This window comes from Plecotus auritus, assembly GCF_963455305.1.
Source record: "Plecotus auritus genome assembly, chromosome: 1".
In the NCBI taxonomy this organism is placed as follows: Eukaryota; Metazoa; Chordata; class Mammalia; order Chiroptera; family Vespertilionidae; genus Plecotus; species Plecotus auritus.
In genome coordinates this window covers 148,599,448-148,621,842 of record NC_137770.1, presented here as the reverse complement: position 1 = coordinate 148,621,842, position 22,395 = coordinate 148,599,448, and the positions used below count along the sequence as shown (strand labels likewise).

The 22,395-nt window shown below is 38.8% G+C and overlaps 1 protein-coding gene across 1 annotated transcript in view; it reads right to left on the bottom strand.

The window, feature by feature from the left end:
* CUBN (cubilin) overlaps positions 1–22,395 on the bottom strand; it is a gene marked incomplete at its 5' end in the record, with an annotated part of 316,681 nt that overhangs the window by 273,733 nt on the left and 20,553 nt on the right. Inside the window, 11 exons of the mRNA XM_080671851.1 lie at positions 972–1,159; positions 2,580–2,742; positions 4,899–5,080; positions 7,728–7,962; positions 10,732–10,844; positions 11,953–12,139; positions 12,569–12,687; positions 14,914–15,009; positions 15,888–16,019; positions 18,010–18,172; positions 19,113–19,239. Coding sequence (XP_080527977.1) covers positions 972–1,159; positions 2,580–2,742; positions 4,899–5,080; positions 7,728–7,962; positions 10,732–10,844; positions 11,953–12,139; positions 12,569–12,687; positions 14,914–15,009; positions 15,888–16,019; positions 18,010–18,172; positions 19,113–19,239 — 1,705 coding nt within the window. The remainder of the gene's footprint in view (positions 1–971; positions 1,160–2,579; positions 2,743–4,898; positions 5,081–7,727; positions 7,963–10,731; positions 10,845–11,952; positions 12,140–12,568; positions 12,688–14,913; positions 15,010–15,887; positions 16,020–18,009; positions 18,173–19,112; positions 19,240–22,395) is intronic.

Below are 22,395 nucleotides of genomic sequence, written 5' to 3'. Positions count from 1 at the left end.
AAATTAACTATAATTATAAAAAATACTAGAGGCCCAATGCACAAAATTTGTGCAAGAGTAGGCCTTTGCAGCCCCAGCTGCCTCGCAGCCCCAGCTGCCTCAGGCCTCAGCTGCAGCCCTGGCACCACCCCCCCCCACCACCTACTGGTCGTTCCGGAAGGTCGTTCCACTGTCTGGTCTAATTAGCATAATAGCTCTTTATTATATAGGATTAATCATGCTCTATAAACATGATTGTTCTTTTCTGATTAGAGAAAGCACACTAACCTCGCTGAGAGTTGTATGCACTGGGACATGGGAACTAACATCGGAAAGCAGTCTGTCCTCCTTCCGAGAACTGCCTATCATTATGGAAAGATTTACAACCTCGTGGCACCTAGTCCTAGAAGCTCCTGCTCTTTACAACCCCCATCCCCTATTACCTGTAATCTGGTCCTGGGGCACCCGCTCTCTGTGACTCCCCCGGCACCCAGCCCGCATGACCTGTAACCTGTAATGATTATCCCATGCCCACTTTCCCATACCTGTAATTCCTACTTCCCCACATAATCTTGTCCTTCTACCCAATATAAGCTATTGGTTTATGGTGGGGTGCAGACCTGTAATTCCTACTTCCCCACATAATCTTTTCCTTCTACCCAATATAAACTGTTGGTTTATGGTGGGGTGCAGACCTGTAATTCCTACTTCCCCACATAATCTTGTCCTTCTACCCAATATAAGCTGTTGGTTTATGGTGGGGTGCAGAGCAGATTTTTGTGGATGACCTGCTGGTCTCCCATACTGCTGGCATTATTGAAATAAACCTCATATATGATTCAACCGTGTCACTACTTCTTGGCTGAAGTAGTGACAGGCAGCCCGGACCCCTTGATTGTCCAGTTACACAACAACCATTTGAAGACAATAGCTCTACGGAACAGAAAAACATTGAAAAAAACATCATCTAAGGCCATAGTGGTAAAAATTACCTCAATGTAACTGGGAGAACAGCCACTCTGGCCTTCCAGCTCCACGTGGGTGAAGTTGACCTGTATTTGTTCTCCCAGGGGCTGCTGTATGATATAGATGCAGTGTTTGTTCTGAGTGAAAGGTCCATTCAAGTCAAGGGAGAGAAGACCCTCTGGGTCTGTGTAGTTCCCTCCACAATGTGGATCCGCTAAAGAAAAGGGAGAAGAAGGAAAAGGTCAGGTGGATGGCCATTCCTCTGGCTCCCAGGAATTAGATACAATTTTCAAAAACTTACACATATACATGCAGTCACATACCAACTTTATTCACCCTGCACAGGTTTATCTATAATAATAAAAGCATAATATGCTAATTAGACCAGACATCCTTCTGGACAACCTTCTGGATGAAGCCGGGGCTGCGAGGAAAGCCTGGGTCCCGGGTGCCAGAGGGAAGCCAGTGCCAGCAGCCAGGGGAAGGAAGGCCTACTCTTGCATGCATTTCGTGCATCAGGGCTTCTAGTATATTTATATACCTCATCTGATTGTGAGATTTCCAATTCACGTGTGTTTGTGGGACAACCATGTAGTGCCTAAGGAAATAGATGTATAGATGTGTGATCTAAATTCCAACCTAACATCCTCTTCTACAAATTGCTTTTTAAATATATTTATAATCTCCTCCATTCCAAAAAGATCTGAGGCAGTGTATAAAATACATGTAACAACATAAATATGTAACTAGAAAAATGATTCAGATTAAAGGAATAATAAATACAGAATAGCAAGATGTGGACAGGGAAGGTTGATAGGCATAGAAATTGATGGCCCACAGAAATTACAGAAGGGCAGCTGCACACTCTGCCTGAAGCCAAAGTAAATGGAGAAAGGGAACCAGTAAAAAGATGGTCATTGTTAGTTTCCTGATATTGAGACCTAAACAATGTTTTTCCTGTGAATTCTCATCAAGGCACAATGATGTATGTTAAGAACAAAATCCTTGCCCAGCCAGTGTGGCTCAGTGGTTGATAATTGACACATGAACCAGGAGGTCATGGTTCGATTCTCGGTCAGGGCACATGCCCAGGTTGTGAGCTCATCATTGATGTTTCTATCCCTCTGTCCCTTTCCCTTCCTCTCTCTGAAATCAATAATAATTTAAAAAGAACAAAATCCTCTACAGCCCTAAAATAAAAATCATAGAACATTTAGTCGTTTTTTTGTTGGCTTGTTGCTTTGTGTTAAGGTATCAATGCAAATTAAAGGCATACTAGCTATAAACCTGACATAATTCAAGATAGACTGCATTTCATGAATAACATCTCATAACAAAACTGAATAACAGCCAGGGAACTCAAATGCAAATTATTTAATTTTAGGTGCCTCACACATAGTTACCATGATATGGACCCCATAATTTAGGAACAGAGGGGTATTGTAGCATTAATAATAGAACATTGGGAAGATAAAGAAAATTCTGGAACTATGACAGAAATGTTTATAAACACATATTATTAGTCTAAGAAAGTAAGTGATCTGCAGTATCACACTAAAAAAAACAAACGAACAGCTATAAGCATAACATGTCCTTCACACTCATATTAAGCTCCCAATTATCAGGTTACTTACAAGGTGATGTTACATAGGTGATATAGAAGCCTTGGCCATTAACCTGGTCGTCCGAATGAAAGTGAACTCTGGCAAAGGGACCTGTCGTCTGGAGTGGAGGGACAGACAGAGTGGTGCAGAATTTCCCAAGAACAGGATCCTGACTCAAAGGGCCATCTCGGATCTAAAACCACAACAAAACTAATCACTAAGCTCTAACGGTCATATTCTAACAAACCAAATCATTTTAGACATTAATTTCAGATAATCCATCATTTAAAAGTAATGGCTCTGGGAGGTGTTTTTGTTTATTTTTGTTTGTTTTAACCTTTTGCATTTTATTTTATTTTTAATTTACATTTATTGTTGAAAGTATTACAGATTTCCCCCTCTTTTTTTTCCCCCATTGACTCCACCACTGCCCTCACCCCAGGTCTTCCCCACATTATTTTCTGTGTCCATGGGTTATGCATATATACATACAAATTCTTTGGTTAATCTCTCCCGGTTACCCCCGCCTTCCCTCAGAGATTTGTCAGTCTGTTCCATGCTTCTATGTCTCTGGATCTATTTTGTTCATTAGATTCCACATATGAGTGAGATCATGTGATACTTGTCTTTCTCTGACTGGCTTATTTTCCTTAGCATAACACTCTCCATTCACATACATAGCTAACACAAGCTTGGGGATCAGTAAAGGATAGTCTCCTTCTCCCATTATCCCTGATGCCTTCTCTTCTGTCTCAATTTCAATTCAGAAGCTGGACTTACACTTTGAATTTTTCTCATGATGTTACTAATCTCAATGTTTTCTTTCCTAGGTTTTCTCCCTACCTATTCGTTTGGAAATTATGAGCCCCTAGTAATCTAGAAAAAGGAAATAAATATATGCATAGAAAATAGGAGAAAGAATACCAGCAGTGTCAGTTAACTTACAGCTTGGTTTAGGTATCTGGGAGAATCAGAAGGGGAAAGGAAGTAAAGTCAGATTAGACATAACAGAAAGATGGATTAATGAAATTTAAAAAGTGCAACTTTAATAGTGATTACTAGTAAGTAGCATAACAAGGACTATGTGGCCTTAGAAATTAAATCATTTTAATTGTTGGTTTTTAACCTATTAAATATCATGTATTCCAATTGCAAATTCTATACTACATAGAACACCAAGGTATCAAAGGAAATTCTCATCTAGGCACAATGTAATTTTGTCCATTTAAATTACTTTTACTATTGTCAGCAAAGTTATAGGGCAGCATGACTTTATTTCTATATTTAATTCATTCCAAAAAATATTATTGCTTGTTGAGAAATGAGAGACATTTAAATATTGTCAGTGATTGATACTTTCTATTAACTTTATATCTGAATTAATATGTAGAAGTGAAAAAAATGCTTCCAATATTAATTTGATGGAATTTATTGAAAACTAATTTCAAGAAAGTTCGCTTTAATGTCAATATTCAAAAGATTGTCTTGATGAAATTTTCCAGGGAGAGGTAGGTAGATCTTCCAGTCATTACAAAGGTTTAAAATCCATTACAACAGCTAAATTACTAATGACTTTAACTTGTGGAGATCCCTGTTTGACATCCCCCCCCCCCTTCAGTCCTTTATGAATAATTCCATAGTGTTACATTCTCCTCTAATGGACTTGGAAAAGCATATTATATTTTATCACTACTGCAAGAGGTACTGAGACTTGGTGATAAGACAGGAACAACATAAGAACAGAATCTTCTCAATGATATTTCAGTCTACAGTAGAGAGCACATATTTTTACGTACCTACATGCATATTGCATTGGACTATAATAGCCTTTTCTTTTTTCATATATTAAGCTTTTACTAATGGTAAACAGGAGGGACACAGGCTGACTCTGTTCCTCCCAATGACTATATTATTCCAGCAAGGCTCATCCTCTATCATTTCATTTCAACACAATGGCTATTAAATTTCTTCATGGAACACTATGGTCAAATTGTGAAATACCTTAACAGTTTACCACAAACAACTGAAGATAGGAATCTGCATTGGAGAAGACAGCCATCACCTAGTGATTATTTCGTTAATTCTGCTATCCCCATGGGCACTGGGCTTCTAGGAAATGACAGGAGCAAGCAAGGCAGTCTCTTTCCCAGATTCAACTGGGACTCAGAAGAAGTAACAATCTGGCACAATTAATAATAAGGACTTAGCAAGACTTCGACATTGGCTGCCTTTTGAACAACACATCCAACTACTGCTAATAAATTGTGGTCATCCACGGGCATCACCAAACTATAGTTTCTTGTGTCCTAATTATATCATAAGAACTTCTATCTAAATACAATTGTTTACCTCAAGATAATCTTTGCTGCAATCATCATGGTGCTCCAGACTTAAGGTCCCAAAAGCAAATGTTATCAGAAGGCCAGGACTGGTTATAACTCTCCAGACACAATCTCTTCCTGGGGGATAGTTTCCAGGATACCCCGGAGACTTAATAGAACCATAAGTACCAGTCAGTATACCTCCACATTCTAAAATAAGGAGAAAAAATAACTTTACATTTGTGTACAAGTTATAATTCATGTAGAATTACCATAGTCCTTGCTGTGAGAAGCCATGTTTTATTTAAATAACTATATGTAGTTTCAGACACCCCCTTAAATTAAACAAGACTTTTGGTTTTCCAGTTTGATAAAGTTATAAACCTAGAAGTACCAATTTATAAATAAACAAATCACCCATGTATTGAGCTTTACACTTATCAACCATCATATGGTGCTATATGGTTTAAAACACAGTGCTTAACTGTCTGAGGGACAAATAATAGGCTGATAGGTTCACTTTAACTCTTCAAATTCTGGAAATTATGTCAGTTCCTATGTCTTCCTACAAACCAGATCATTTTATACATTAGAATAGGTAAGCACTACATAATTTTCACATGAGGTTTCCTAGCATTATGATATAGTTTATTTAAATATTAATTTTATAAGTGAAGAAAATCAAATACCACCCTAGCTGGTTTGGCTCAGTGGATAGAGTGTTGGCCTGTGGACTGAAGGGTCCCGAGTTCAATTCTGGTCAAGGCCACATGCTCAGATTGCGGGCTCGACCTCGTAGGGGGCGTGCAGGAGGCAGCCAATCAATGATTCTCTCTCATCATTGATATTTCTATCTCTCTCTCCCTCTCCCTTCCTCTTTGAAATCAATAAAAATATATTTTTTTTAAAAGAGAGAAATTCAAATATCTATAGTGGTTGAGCCACTTGCCCAGGGATGGAGTGAGTGAAGGACTGGGCCAGGCTTTCTGACACCCACTTCATCATCTGCACTAAACCCCATCAGCCCTATAAAGTTGTTTATCAATGACGGGAGGAATCTTTTCTTTATTAATATCCACATTTATTTAACAGAAAACCTATGAAAAATGCTTATGAAAAGTGCTACTGCGAAATAAAAAAATAAAACCACTAAATAAAAATCTCTACTGCCATAAATAAAAATTAGAAAATAACAAATGAAGATGACATTTCAGATATGCAAGATATATTTACATAGTTATGCAGGTTATTCAGACAAAAACATTTGCCTCGGAGGCAAAAAGAGAAACAAATAAGTTACATTATTCTCATTGTTTCTAATGAGAAAACGTCACAGTTGCTCAGAGGAAAAGACTTTTTCAAAACTTAGTACTTAAAACATTATCATATGGGTAAAAAAATTAAAATGTCATAAGCAGAGTGAAATGTTAGTGACAAACTGGGAAAATGCAATATATAATATAAAAAATTAATATTCCTAATATCTGAAGAGATTCTACAAAAATTGTGATATAAATAGAGTTCACTGAAAAAATTCAAATACCCTTTAAAATTATATATGAAAAGATATTCAACCTCATTCATAATAAGGAAAATACAAATATACTAACAACAAATGGAAAAAGAAATCTTAGAAAAATAATGTCATTTAACATAATAAAATATCAAATATCTAGGAAGAAATAACAAAAGATGTGAAATAAGTAAACACTGAAATCATAAATCACTACTAAGACAAATTAAAAGAAAACTAAACAAATATATAATCCAAGTTCATGAATTGATAGTATCTGAATTTTTAAAAAGTCATTACTTTCCCAAATGATTATAGATCCAATGCAATGCCAACAAAATCCCAACAGACTGTTGGGGAAAATTGATGCTAACATTTATATGGAAATGTAAAGAAGCTAGCATATTTTAAAAGAACAAAGTTAAAGGATTTACACAACCAGACTTCAAGCTTCAGGAACTCAGCCAATGTAGCACAAGGGTAGATAAATAGACCAGTAGAAAAACTGAGAAATTCCAGAAATAGTTCTACAGATTTACTGTTAAATGAATTGGAGTTTTGGTATAATGTTTTTTCTACTTTTTTGTATGTTGAAAAAAATCTCAGTAAATTTTTTAAATATACCATTAAAACTAAAATACAACAATAACAAATTATCAAATAGTCATAAGACAAGGAATACTCAGTGAAGGAGAGGTCAGTGTCCTCACTAACATCTTTGCAATAATTTACTAGTTGAGCTTATAAAAATTATTTCAGTAATTTCAGAAGGGACTCATTTAGACTAATGTTTTTTAAACTCTTCCATTTCATCCATATTTTATGGATCTCTGAAAACAAAATCAAATACAAATTCATGTAGATTTATTTGATATAAAAGTAATTATAAAAATCTATATATATATAAAAGCCTAAGTGACCATTCAACCAGTAGCTATGACACACACTGACCACCAGGAGGCAGACACTCAACGCACAGGCATGGAAACATGGAACAGATTGATGAATCTCAGAGGGAAGGGGGGAGGGGAGAGAGCAGGAAGAGATTAATCAAAGATCTTATATGCATACTAGAGGCCCAGTGCATGGATTTGTGCACCGGTGGGGTCCTTGGGCCTGGCCAGCGGGGATTGAGCCAAAACCAGTTCTCCAACATCCCCCTTAGATTGCCAGAGGGCGCAGGCCAGGCCGAGGGACCCTACCGGTGCACGAATTCGTGCATCAGGCCTCTAGTATTATATAACACTGGGTCTCCAAATATTTAATGTATCAAAAAGATTAATATTGATTAAAAAATTAATAACCTCAAGATTTTGCTTTATTGTATTCCATATTTACACTTACCTGGTTGCTGTGTTTCCCATCTTATTGTAAAGCCTCTCTCATTTCTTAAATGTTCAGAATAGAAATGAAAGTAGAGAGCATTGTCACTACTGAGGAGTTCATGTGGGGTGCTGGAGCCACAGAACCTTCCAAGCTGAAATGCTGCAGAGGAATCTCCATCGTGAATCTGAAGAAACTCATGTGGACAGTTGCTCACTGATTCTAACTGGAAAAAGGTGAAAGTGATACGCAGCACCTAAAAATATAAAGGTCACAAGATATTATTCTTCATTTCCATGTTAATTCTAGAGTCTGTCTCCCACTAATTAGGAAGCATTTACAGTGAGTCACTTTTAAGAGATATACCTAATATTTCACAATTATCCATTTGTGAAAAATCTATTTGTTAAATGAAATACATATGAAAAATCTATTTGTTAAATGACTTGTGATACTTCAACTAATATCAACATACATCAAAAAATCTCTCTTTTTTTTTTTTTTTTGGTGTGAGGTAAAATTCCATCTTTTTTCCCCCACATACATAAACAACTATGCCAAAATCTTAATGTTAATTACATAATTTCACAACTTTATTGAGGTATAATTGATACACAAAGAACTGTACATATTTAATGTAAAATTTCATGAGTTTGGACATATGCAAACACCTGTGATATCATTACAACAATCAATGTAATAGACATGTCCAACACCTCCCAAAGCTTTCTTCTCCCTCCCTCTCTCTCTCTCAAATTTTTTTATGGTAAGTACATAATCTATTCTCTTAACAAATTTTGAAGTGCAAAATACTGTATTGTTAACAATAGGCACTATGCTCTACAGCATATCTCTAAAATGTATTTATCTAGCATAACTGAAACTTTACATTCCTTGAGTTGTTATTCATGGATTAATGAAATATATTTGCCTAGATTTCATTAAAACTGTTAGGTCCATTAAACAAATGCTTCCAAATCAGTAAAATACATTAGACATTTGAAAAATCTGCCTTAAATTAAGTTTAACTAATATCACCATTCACAAGAATTTATATCTTGATCACCCAAATAGCCTATAGCTCACTCACAGATGTTCTTAGGAATCTCTGAAACTTTCAACCAGATACTGATGCCCAGCCCACACTGAAAACCTCAGGTATAGACTGAGTAGGTATGGTATCAGCATGTATGAAGTCGGCAAGTCTTTATGGTTGCACATCACAAGAGATGAGTAATAAGAGCAGAGAATGGGCAAAGGGAATATGAAGAGTTCTGAGCATACAAGTAGGAGAGAATAAACACAAAGTGTCTCCAAGTTAAGATGTTGGAATATACAGAAAAACATAGTAATATAGTTAATCATATATAAAATATTTTTTTATTGACAACCTCACTTAAAACAGTCAAACAACCAAAAGAAGGCTGTTGAATTTAATTTCTATTATAATCTAAAACCACAACAGTATTCAACTAGTGAAAAAGGAAATCAAGATATTTTTGAAATTCTATACTAGGATATTTTTAAGATCTGTTACCTAACATTACATAATGTTTTCCCTTGAAGCAATTTCAATAAAAATAAAATAACTGTCCATGATTCGTACATAATTTTCTACTCCTTTATGTAAATTGTGTCTGAGATAAAAACATATAGAATCACAATAATCAAGAAAGCAGCATAAATTTTCTTACAGTTTGAAAATAAAAATATCAAAATTTTTCACAAAATAATTTTTTTGAAAAAAATATGTTTTCAATGTCAGGAAATAGAATTCATGAAAACTAAATGGGAAGAAGGAAATCCATATCAAATACTCACTGGGAAATTGATTTTGGAGTTTATTCTATTGTGGGTTAGCAGGTCCTCTTCCAGAGTGGGGGGAGGGAATGTTTTCTGACCTTATACACTGACCTCAATAATATTGCTGGAAAGTTAATGAGATTTTAAGGGAAACCTTCTCTATTCAGAAGTATAACCTTATTTCAATGAGCTTATGAGTTGGTTGAAGAATAAGTATTTGGAAAAGTTGAATAATAAATACTGGAGATAAAAGCACTAAACACCTCAGGCTCAGATTTTAATTTGAAGATTGTTCTTGCAGCGGTTCAGGTTCAGAGTCATTGATGTTGAATGGCCTGGGTTCAAGTGACTGCATGCCATTTAAAACCACATGCCCCTGGACAAATTTCTCAACTGTTCTAGGCTCCATTTCATTATGTGTAAAATGAGGATATATATGTAATTCATTTGGGTTATGAAAGTTAATGATATAATCTGTGGAACAATTAGCATCAAACACTGGCACATGCAGTGGCCCAAAGAAAACACTAATAAGGAAATCATCTTTTTAAACAATATATGTATTTTTATTTATTTCAGAGAGGAAGGGAGAGGGAGAGAGAGATAGAAACATCCATGATGAGAGAGAATCATTGATGTCCCTCATGCATGTCCCTTACTGGGGATCAAGTCTGCAACCCAGGCATATGCCCTGACCAGGAATGGAACTGTGACTCCTGGCTCATAAGTCAATGCTCAACCACTGGGCCATATTGGCAAGAAAATCATCTTAATAGAAGTTCCCATTTTTATATAATAATCAACATTATTGAGTGATGATCTTCAAACATGACTGTCTCAGTAAGAACATGCCTTTACAAATCAATGACTTGTTGTCGGCCAACCCATGTAGAGCATAATCCATAGTGGGCAAACATGGACTTTGGAAACAGACAAACTTGACTGAAATCTGACTAGTCCAATTACCAGCTATGGAGTGTTTTAAAAATATTAGTTAGCTTCTCTTAGTTTCCATTATCTCAAATATGAAATGAAGATATTATTCCTTATTTCAAAGAGTTACTGTAACGTTAGAGAAAGTCATTTAAATTGCCTACCCCAAAACCCAACATTTAGTAAATCCTCAATATATGATCAATAAATTATCACTATATGCATTTTATGTAATATATATGCCTATATATAAATAAAATCTACATTAGACAGGAGACACTACAGTTACCTTTCTCTCTTCGGTTCGGACAACCCAGAAGCAGTTAACGTCATGAACATAGCCAACATCAGGGCTCTTATAGCTGAAGCTCCCGTTCACCCCTGAGAGGGACCCTCCACAGACTACAAAGGAAAAGAAAGTGAACTGTGCTTTTCAGAGACTCCGTGGAGGAAGAGGCTAGGCAACTCTAACCTGCTGATGAAACATTTAGAAAAGTTTGAGTAATTAACATTAGAGGTAAAAGTCCTACCCATCTTCGTCCCTGTCCCCTTTTCCTTGGGCATCCACCCAAATCCCACTTCTTGTTCAAAGTCTAGTTTACATCTCCTCATCTCCACCATGAATTTCCCTGTCCTTTGTATGCTCACTGCCTCTCATTCTACCTTTGTGACCTTTGACTTGGCCCCACACAATTTAGTTCTTATCTTTAGTTCTTGTTTATTCTCTGCTATTTTGTATTAGTCTTGTCTCCTCAACTGGAAGATAAGCAGATTACATGTATTGAGAGTATTTTATGCTTTTTTATTTCTTCATGGGGTCTACCACCATCCTGAACACACAGAGAAGCCTTGGTAGACATGCTGATCCAGAATAAGGAGTAATAAGGGAGGGGTGGAGAAGTTATAAGAGGTTTTCTGGTGGAGGTTGAATATGACATGCATTTTGTTGGGAAGCAAAGAAAGAATTTGGAAAGATTTGAGAGAGGACTATCTAAAATAAAGAAATATGTATGGCAGTGCATGGGGTCAGGTAAGGAAAGATGTCTGTCTTGAAAGGAGTCCTTTTAGAGAACTAATGAAAAGTGTAGGTATAGGATGAGCCCTAGTTATAGACGAGAATTGAAAAACAGTCCCAATATTTATTTAACAGGCAATAGGGGACCCAGTATAGTATTCTAGAGCAGGAGAGTCACATGATTAAGTGGGATATTCTAGGGAAATTAAATGACTGCCTTAGAGAAAACCCATTCTTAGAAAACTATAATACCGGAGCATATTTTGTTTTCAGAATGGACATAATGCAAACAGAAAAATTTTCCTTTGGGGAAAAGGCACTTCTGGCTTAAATTAAGATATAGATTCACCTTGTCAATTCTGTACAATTTCTGCAAGGAAACACTTAGTTCTAAGCATTGGAGCAATTAAACAAGAAAGAACCTGCAGTAGGACTCATTAAATGATGATAAATTTAAGCTGTGAGCATCTTTGGTTTAAGAAATGCTGAGCATACCTTGCTGGGGAATGTGGCAGAGAAATCCAGTCCAGAAACGTGTGCATTCACAACTGAAGGCATTAATGCCATCAACACAGGTTCCCCCATTCAAACAGGGGTTGCTCAGACACTCATTGATGTTTTCTGTGCAGTTGATACCAGCCCAACCCGATTCACACTTACAAAGATAACCAGACACTGTGTCCTAAGGAAAGAAACAACATAATGCCATAGAACAAATGGATAGACAATAAACTCGAATGAACCCAAATAATAAAGAAAAGTGAAACAACATGATGTATGCAGCAGATGCTGAGTCATAAGCAGCTTCCAGTGGTCTAACTTGCATTCATTCATTTAAATGGTAATTGCTAAATATAAGTTACATCTACCTGGATCAAACTGCAGGCATTGTTTTACTTCTTTGTAAATCACTAACTGAAAAAAATTAACTCATTGGTTTTTCCTGGGAACTAAAATTAGTACTTACCTTTCATCTCAGAGTTATTGACAGTTCCTTATCTTAAGTTTCATCATTATCTTAAAAGTAATAAATCATAGAAAACATACTGCATAGATATGAAACTAAAATTATTCTCAAGTACAAGCTCTTCAGGAAGAATAAAGAACTCACGATGCATTGTCCATTTAAACACGGGCGACTCAGGCAAATATTACTGAGTTGCACACATCCATTTGGGCCAAAACCATTTCCAGTATATCCCGGGAGACAAGTACAGAAAGGTAAGGAACCTGTTCAGAAATAACAGTGAAAGTGTAAGTACAGGTCTGCTCAACTCAGACCCAGTAACAAAACGCAGGCCCTGTTGTCTAGACAAGAAATCCTCCAACTCAAGTGTGCAGATCTCTAGGGGCAGGCAAGACAAGGTGTAAGAAGAATACACTGTAATCTTTATTTTCCTATTTTTACCCTAAAAATAATGAAGGTAATACATGTCATCAATACTTTATATACGATGACACTGACCTGTATGTCATGGTCCTGAGTTGTGCGCAAGGGTGAAGTATTCTAAGGAAAAGGGGAGTTTCTCATCATGGGGGGGTTGACAGCAGAAACAAATATTCTTATGATGATGGTATCTATTGCAAGCATTGTACAGATATTGACTCACTTAATCCTCTCAAGTGGGTATTATTATTATCCCCACTTATAGATGAAGACAAAGCTAGAATATGGTGGAGTCAAGGGAAAATCAAAATCCCAGTAGTCTTTTTCTAGAACTCATGCTCTTAACCACTTTAGTATGCTATTAATTAATTAATAACCTCTTTAATAATCACAAGTATATATATAACATACATATTCTTTTATATATGTGCATATATATGACATGTTAGTAAAAATAAAAGTGATATGTTGAAATAGCAAAAGATATGACAAAATTATTCAATAAATGGAGTTGGGGCCAGCCACCCATTTGAACAAAAATATCAAGGTAGATCTCTATTTGATACTATAGATAAGAATAAATCCTAAAAAGATCAAAGATCTTAATGTTTAAAATAAATAAAAATATTAAAGAACGTGTACTTGAATATTTTTTAAAGGTTTGTTTGGTAGGGAAGGACAAATTCTAAGGGGGGACATTTTAAAAGAAAATATTTTACCATTTTGACTACATAAAACTTTTAAACTTCTAAATAGAAAATTCCACCACAAAATGAAAAAATAAAAACAACATGCCAAGAAAAATACATGTAAAATATAAGACAGATAATGAGGTAATATCGTCAATATATAATGAAATTTTTTTAAAAATATATTTTATTGATATTTTACAGAGAGGAAGGTAGAGGGATAGAGAGCTAGAAATATCGATGAGAGAGAAACATCGATCAGCTGCCTCCTGCACACCTCCCACTGGGGATGTGCCCGCAACCAAGGTACATGCCCTTGACCGGAATCGAACCCGGGACCCTTCAGTCCACAGGCCGACGCTCTATCCACTGAGCCAAACCGGTTTCGGCCATAATGAAATTTTACAAATCAATAAGAAAGTGATGAACAAAGGACATGGACAAATAGAAACAATGGCCAGTACTATGTGAAAAGCATTAATTATTAATTATTAGTAATCAAAATCTTAATTTTTATTTAGTCAAAATTAAAATAACAGGAAGGCAAAATTTGCCTATAAAATTGACTAAAATGAAAAATAACAATAGTATTCATTGTTGCTAAGGGTGGGGTAAATGTATATTTTCATACACTGTTGGTGAGAATATAAATTGATTCAACATTTCTGAAAGTTTAGCAATATATATTTCAAAAAATTATAGAGTTAAGCTTCTTTTAAACAGCATTGCCGATGCTATTGGTATTTTCCCTAGCTCCATTTTTCCATTCTTTACTTTTTATTTTAATTGAGGGTATGGGCACCTGAAATAAAAACTACATATCTCAGCCTTCCTCGCAGCCAGAGTTAGCCACCAGATTCAGCCCTGGCCAACAGCACAGAAATAAAACTATCCTGCCCTGACCGGTTTGGCTCAGTGGATAGAGGGTCCTGGGTTCGATTTCAGTCAAGGGCATATTCCTCGGTTGCGGGCACATCCCCAGTAGGGGGTGTACAGGAGGCAGCTGATCTATGTTTCTAGCTCTGTATCCCTATCCCTTCCTCTCTGTAAAAAAATCAATAAAATATATTTTTAAAAAAAGAAATAAAACTATCCTTAAAAGAAGTAGACCTGTCCACCTTCCTCCTTTTCTCCTTCCTGCTTGCTGGAATACAATTATGACTTAAGTAGCTGACTTAATTATCTTGAAAAATAATTGCTAAATTAGAACCAATCATAAAAGAACACAGTCTACTGCACTTTTTAAAATCCCAATGTACAGTTTTGTAACATGGATTAATTTTTTGTTTGAATATCAAAAAATTTTTATTTTAAAAAGTTGATTTGTTTTATAAGGTTATATTAAAATACCCAAAAGCAGAGGGAGAGCTAAGTCATTACCTGGGCCTGAGGAGCATGACGCCTGTGGGTGGCAGCCTCCGTTATTGACTGAGCAGACGTCTATGAGTGTGCACACTCTTCCATCGCCCTGGTACCCTGATCACAGCAAGAGCAGGGGCACGACAAACAACGTTAAGACTATTCAAGAAGAAGATTCCCAATCTGAAAACCAAATAACATGAACAGACCAACCAGAGATCCTCTATCATCAAACAGAAAATGTAAAGTGTCATAAACAAAATTCCATAATTAAGAAAAAGGACAACAAGAATTAGGAACCTGGTTTCATAAACAATGTTCTTGGTTGTTTCCTAATTACAAAAGAAAAAAAATTAAAAAGGTATATGAAAAATTAAAAAGGTACACTTAGTGCTGACACTAAAAAAGTTGACACTTTTTAATTACAATGACTTGATGATCTTAGAGCTAAATTATTCTAGAAGTCCAAAGTACTGTTGTTTTCTGTTAATGAAACACAGTGTTGCAGTTAATCCCTTAGAACTCGTTGAACTTCCTGGATGGCAACTCGAGTTAGATTAGAGAATAGCAATAATGACTCCTTTCCAGAAGAGAAAGAAAACTAACATGTATTACATGCCTACCATCAGGCCTGTTATTTAGTAAACTTAATATTTAAAATACTTCATGTATACATTATAGAAATAAATTATTTGTGGGAACAATGGAGCTATAGGTCTGTGATTCACGGAGACATTTTTTTCAAATTCTGCATCACCTCAGTAAGCTATTTCAGTTTTTAATAAAGGCTTGTTGTCCTTTGATATCCAAAATTTTTTCCCTTCTTTCTTATAATACAGCTGGTACTAATGTGCCCTGAATCCAAAAGTTAAGTAAAAGTTTCCAGACTGTTCAGTTTATCTCCTTGGACAGAAGTCATATTTAAAATGGAGGAAAAAATCCTGTTTTTAAATGTATAGTTTGCCTGTAATGGAATCAGAAAATTAGTGTAGTACCTGGTGGACAAGCCTGACAGTGGGAAGACCCAGGTGTATTCACACAATCAACAGGTGGAGCCACAGAACAACCGCCATTATTTATTTCACATTCATTGATATCTTGGCAAACATATCCATTTCCTTTCCAGCCTAGAAAAATGAGATTTGAAAAGTTAGCTCTATAGATGAGTCAACAAAGAAGAAAAGCAAATAGTCAAAAACATATAAAAACCTGCTTAGCTATAAGGAACTATAGATTTAAATGAGATATACTCTACCTATCAGGTTGGCAAAAATTGTTTTAAATTTTTAGAATCAAATTCAGCAAATAGGAGTACACTTATATGCTGTTAGTCAGAAGTTAAATTAAGAAAACCTGTTTGGAAAGAGATCTAGCAGTATTCGTTGCATTTCTTAAAATACATACCTTTTGACTACCAATTCCACTTCTTAAAATGTATTCTACAGTGATAAAACTGGCAGTATATGGAGAAATAGGCAAGAATAAAATAAAGAAATAGGCAAGCACATGTCTATTGCAGCATCATTAAATGGGGAAAAAACTCTCTGTGGTCAATAGGGGCATAGCTGATTACATTATGACTCATCTATTCCATTGAATTCTACAAACTATTTTTTTAATTTTTTTCTTTATTGATTAAGGTACTGGTATTACATATGTGTCCTTATCCCCCCATTACCCTCCTCCCCCGCTCATACCCTCACCCCCCTGGTGGCTGTGTCCATTGGTTATGCTTACATGCATGCATACAAGTCCTTTGGTTGGTCTCTCTACAAACTATTTTTAATAACATGCACACACATATAGAAAGGAACGAGTGAAAATACAAAATTTTAGGATAATATGTAGAATGTGATCCCAATGTGGGGAAATATATTTTTTAATCTGCACATGTGTCTATGTGTTTGTAAGAGTGAAAGAAAAGGTAGGAGAGGAGCAAGAACAAATTGTAACAGTGGTCTCAGAAGGAGACTGAGGTGACAGAAAAGGAATGTTAAGTTTACTTTAAACATTTCTGTTTTAGTCAATTAATATGAGTTTTATTACTCAGAATTCAAATGATCAAAACTATAAGAATGTCTCAAACCTTTTGCAATGAATTCACTAAACCAAAAGTCACTAAACAAGGCAATAGGGGGGTGGGGTCTTTGGTGACTCAGAAGAACAGTCTTCAGCAGCACAGCTCAGATCCAGAGTCAGGCGGGCCCCAGTGTGAACACTGGTGCTTATAAGCTGTGTGATCTTGGGTAAGTTACTCGCCTGTGCTAAGCCTCAAGTCCTTATATTTTAAAATGGGAAGAATACTCATTGCTTGCATTCTCGTTTTTGTTAGTTGCAAGAATTAAAAATTGCCTAGCACAGTGCCTTCATGACATTTCTATAAAAGAATAGCTGCTATTATGATGTTGTCTTTGTGCTCCACTTTCTAAGAACATCAATGGAGTGCAGCCTTGTAAACTCTCTGAGACCTGGTGCATTCTTCCCAGTGCACCCAGCACAGTGCTTTGTTCATAGTAAGTGGACATACATCATCATTATATGGATGATGATGATGCCATACAATAAGGGATGAAGCTGGACTCAAACCCAGGCACGCTCTGATCCAGAGTCCACGTTTCTAATGACTCCACATTTGACCTCCCCTGGAGATTTGGTCCCTGTACGTCTGTGATGGAGCTGGACATCCCTATTCACAGCAAGGCCACTGGACCTTCTAATGCCACACTCAGATGAGAACTACTGGACAAGAGAAGACATCAGTAATTTTCCCAAGTTTACAAACATCAAAACTAGAGCACACGTCCTTTGGTCTCAAGTCTAGTTAGTTGAGGGCAACATAACACGTTTAACCTCACAAACTATGGCTAACCCTGCCCCCAATGTTTGACTCGAGCACAGCTTGAGACAAACCTCCCATTTCTGTTGTTCAACTATCACAGCAGGAAGATGGTCTGGAGTAGGAGTTAGTGAAATAGGACATGAAGTGGGATTGGAACACCTCCTAAGAACGGGCTTCTTATCCTTGGGCAGCAGAAGGAAATTGGTTTGGGTACCATGCCTGGCTGGCACGCAGAGCCCAGCACAGTGCCTCTGGCTGGCGTACACATGCCCACATACCTGTGGGACAGGCCCCACAATAGAAAGAGCCTGGAGTGTTGAAACACTGCACAAGTTCTGCACAAGGCTTAGGCCAGAGGTTGCACTCATCTCTGTCCAGTGTGCAGGCGGAGCTGTTCTGTGGGGACGTCCAACCAGCATCGCAGATGCAGCTGTACTTGGGCTGACAGAAGGACAGGAGCGTGAATAAAGAAAATCAAAATGAGCAGGAAAACCTTTGAAAATCTCACCAAGCCCCCAACTGTTTATCTCCTAATGTTCATTTCCATTAGGTAATTGAGTGCCTTCTCTTTTTCCTCCCAATGATTAAGCATTTAGACCAGACCACGCATAAAGAGAAACATCTTTATTTCAGAGTAAGGGAAACCTATAATTTGCCCCCAAAGATGCCAGGGAAAGAGCAACAACAATCAAGAACTGTAAGTCAATATAATTAAAGTCAATCAACTCAGCCTGCTATGTTTTTAGAGGGAAAAACACCCATGTGGGCACAGACCTCAGAAAATCAATTCTGTTTGTTTCCCTTTTGCAAGTCTCTCCTTCCTTCCCATCCACCATCACTGGAAGGGAACCATTTTCCATCACGTAAGTAGGAAAAAACAGAAGTAAAAATAAAGACCTGAAGGTCTCCTGCAAGGCCAAGCGGCAGGCACTGGGCAACCCTGCGGGTCAGGAGCAAAGGTTTTCAGGACCCAGAGCAAGGGCATCAGGGAAGTGGGCTCAGAGTCTGCAGCAGTCATAGGGGCCAGAGGAATCCAGCCTCCTTAAAACTGCATGTTGCTGTCAAGATGGGGCCTTTTGTGTTTCCATGTCTTGTCACTGTTGGAACTCACATGGCCAAAAGGAAGTCATATCTCACAGGGAGAGTCATGAAGGAATAATAAAAATGTTAGTCATTTATATAATGAAATCTTAACTTCTGGTTTGAGTTTTCTGCTTATTTATGGACACTTCTCATCCCCTTCCTCGCCTGTGCCCTGCTTAAGGGCAGGAGGTGGCTTCCCCTCTGCAGCCTCACAGGGCCATGCCTGTACACAGTCATGCAGGATGACAGACTAAGGACCCTGACTCCCTCCAAGGAGTCACGGTCCGAAAGGACCCACCTGTCCAGCCTGTATGCGGACTTGATCCTCACAGATGCCGTGGACACAGAGCACCTTGGAGCCTTCTACACAGTCGTCATATTTGGATGCACACTGGGGGCCATGTGTCTCAGGTGAGCAGAGACAACTGTTGGTTATACAGAGCACAATGTCAGGGCTTGTGTCAGGGTGAGTGCCTCTTTCTTAGCATCAATAAAAAAATAATTCCAACTGCAGGTCAATGATGTTCATGTGGAAGCATAGACCTGCAAACTAGATTTGCTGGGTAAGGTCTTGGGAGAAAACCACTCTGCTCTGCTTCAAGTAGTGCAATCAGCAAATGAGTCTTCGTCTCAACTAGTGGGAGAGGGCATGACTTACTACCTGGGCACGACTGCCACTGTGCATTTTTCTGCTATCACGTCATCAAACCTTTCAGAGGATGAACATCTATAAGAGTTTGTTCAAGATGGTCCAGGGAGAGATCTCAAGTCCATTTGTTTGTCCAGCTGGACCCACTGATAAGCCAGGTGACCCACTGAGCAGAAAAGTTCCTGAATGTTCTCTAGGACTGCATAACCCCACAAGCAACATGATATCCACATCTATAATAATTCTTATTCTATTACAAAGGGCAATACTTCTTCTATCCATAACATGCACTTAACATAGTAACATTTCTTTCATAGCCACATTTTAATTCACAAGAAGGAATCATATATATATATATATATATATATATATATATATATATATATATATCCTATCTAATAAAAGAGTAATATGCAAATTAACCATCACTCTGCTACACCCACCAGCCAATCAGAAGCAAATATGCAAATAAACCCAACCAAGATGGCTACAGCCACAGAGAGCAGGAGGGAAGCTTGGGTTTCCCCAGCAATGGAGGAAGCCAAGCTTTCCGCCTGCCCTTGCCAGCTTAGGCCTCCACTCAAGGCTACAAAGTTTCAATGATAGAAGATAAATCCCAACAGAAATGGCGGCAGCCACGGAGCTAGAAAGAGCAGGAGGCTAGGGTTGCCCACGGCAATGGAGGAAGCCAAGCTTTCCGCACACCCTGGCCAGCCCAGGCCTCGCTTAAGGCTACAAAGTTTTAATAATAGAAGATACATAAATCCCAACAGAAATGGCTACCGCCACAGAGCAAGCAGAAGGCTTGGCTCTGCTCCAGGCTACAAAGTTTCAATTGTAGAAGAGAAATAAACCCCAGATACCAGGGCCTCCGCTTGGGTCACCAGGGGGCGTGGCCGGCCTGCAAACCACCACAGGCCCCTTGCCCAGGCCACTCCATGCCCCAAAGGAACCCCCACCCTGATCCGGGACACCCTTCAGGGCAAACCAGCAGGCCCCCACCCGTGCACCAGGCCTCTATTCTATCTAATATATGAGTCAGATGCAGATTGACCATCACTCCAACACACAAGATGGCTGCCCCCATGTGGTCAAAGATCCTGCCCCCATGTGGACACAAGATGGCCACCACAAGATGGCCAGCAGGGGAAGGCAGTTGGGAGGGACCAGGCCTGCAAGGGAGGGCAGTTGGGGGTGATCAGGCCAGCAGGGGAGGGCAGTTAGGGGTGACCAAGCTGGCAGAGGAGGGAAGTTGGGGCGGCCAGGCCTGCAGGGGAGGGCAGTTGGGAGGGACCCAGGCCTGCAGGGAGAGCAGTTGGGAGGGACTAGGCCTGCAGGGGAGGGCAGTTAGGAGTGACCAGGCCTGCAGGGGAGGGCAGTTGGGGGGGACCCAGGCCTGCAGGGGAGAGCAGTTGGGGCGGGACCAAGCCTGCAGGGAGGGCAGTTAGGGGTGACCAGGCCTGCAGGGGAGGGCAGTTAGGGGCAAACAGGCTGGCAGGGGAGCAGTTAGGCATCAATCAGGCTGGCAGGGGAGTGGTTAGGGGGTGATCAGGCTGGCAGGTAGAAGCGGTTAGGGGCAATCAGGAAGGCAGGCAGGCGAGCAGTTGGGAGCCAGCAGTCCTGGATTGTAAGAGGGATGTCCGACTGCCCGTTTAGGCCCGATCCCAGTGGGATCAGGCTTAAACGGGCAGTTGGACATCCCTTGAGGGGTCCCAGATTGGAGAGGGTGCAGGCTGGGCTGAGGGACAAACCACACCCCATCCTGTGCATGAATTTCATGCACTGGGCCTAAGTAATCGTTATGACAGAATGACCAGAACAACCGTTCGCTATGATGTGCACTGACCACCAGGGTGCAGACGCTCAGTGCAAGAGCAGCCCCCAGCCTGCAGGCCCTGATCGCTGGTGGGGCCTGTCAGCCACCCTACCGGTCCCACCCCCCACCAGTAGGCCCCAATTGCTTGATTGGGACCAAGCCCCCAGGCTGGGATGGGGAATCAGGGGTGGGTGGCAGCGGATGTGGGCAGCAAGGAAAGAAGGAGCAGGGGAGGCAGGGAAAAACATAGTGATGGTGCATGGGCAGTGAGGGAAGGAGGAGGCGGGGAACCTGATCAGCCCTGATCGCTGGCCAGGCCTAGGGACCCCACCCGTGCATGAATTTCATGCACCAGGCCTCTAGTTATTACATAACACCTAAGCTGGTGATCAATGCTTTGTTACAAGAACATTTCAGTTCAACAATAACCAAATAAGCAAAGTTATTTTAAATTTTCTTTAAGCTTTGTATAATTCTTAAAATTGCTGAGTTAGCAGCCAGGTGGAAATAGAAGGATCATACCTCAACATAATAAAAGCTATATATGACAAACACACAGCCAACATCATACTCAATGGGCAAAAACTAAAACCATTTCCCCTAAGAACAGGAACAAGACAGGGATGCTCACTCTCACCACTCCTGTTCGACATAGTACTGGAAGTATTAGCCATTGCAATCAGACAAGAAGAAGAACTAAAAGGCATCCAAATTGGCCGAAACCGGTTTGGCTCAGTGGATAGAGCATCAGCCTGCGGACTGAAAGGTCCCAGGTTCGATTCCGGTCAAGGGCATGTACCTTGGTTGCGGGCACGTCCCCAGTAGGGGGTGTGCAGGAGGCAGCTGATTGATGTTTCTCTCTCATCGATGTTTCTAACTCTCTATCCCTCTCCCTTCCTCTCTGTAAAAAATCAATAAAATATATTAAAAGGCATCCAAATTGGAAAAGAAGTAAAACTGTCCTTATTTGCAGATGACATGATACTGTACATAAGAAAACCCTAAAGATTTTACCAAAAAATTATTAGACTTAATAAATGAATTCGGCAATGTAGCAGGATACAAAATCAACACCAAGAAATCTATGGCATTTCTATACACCAATAATGAACTTAC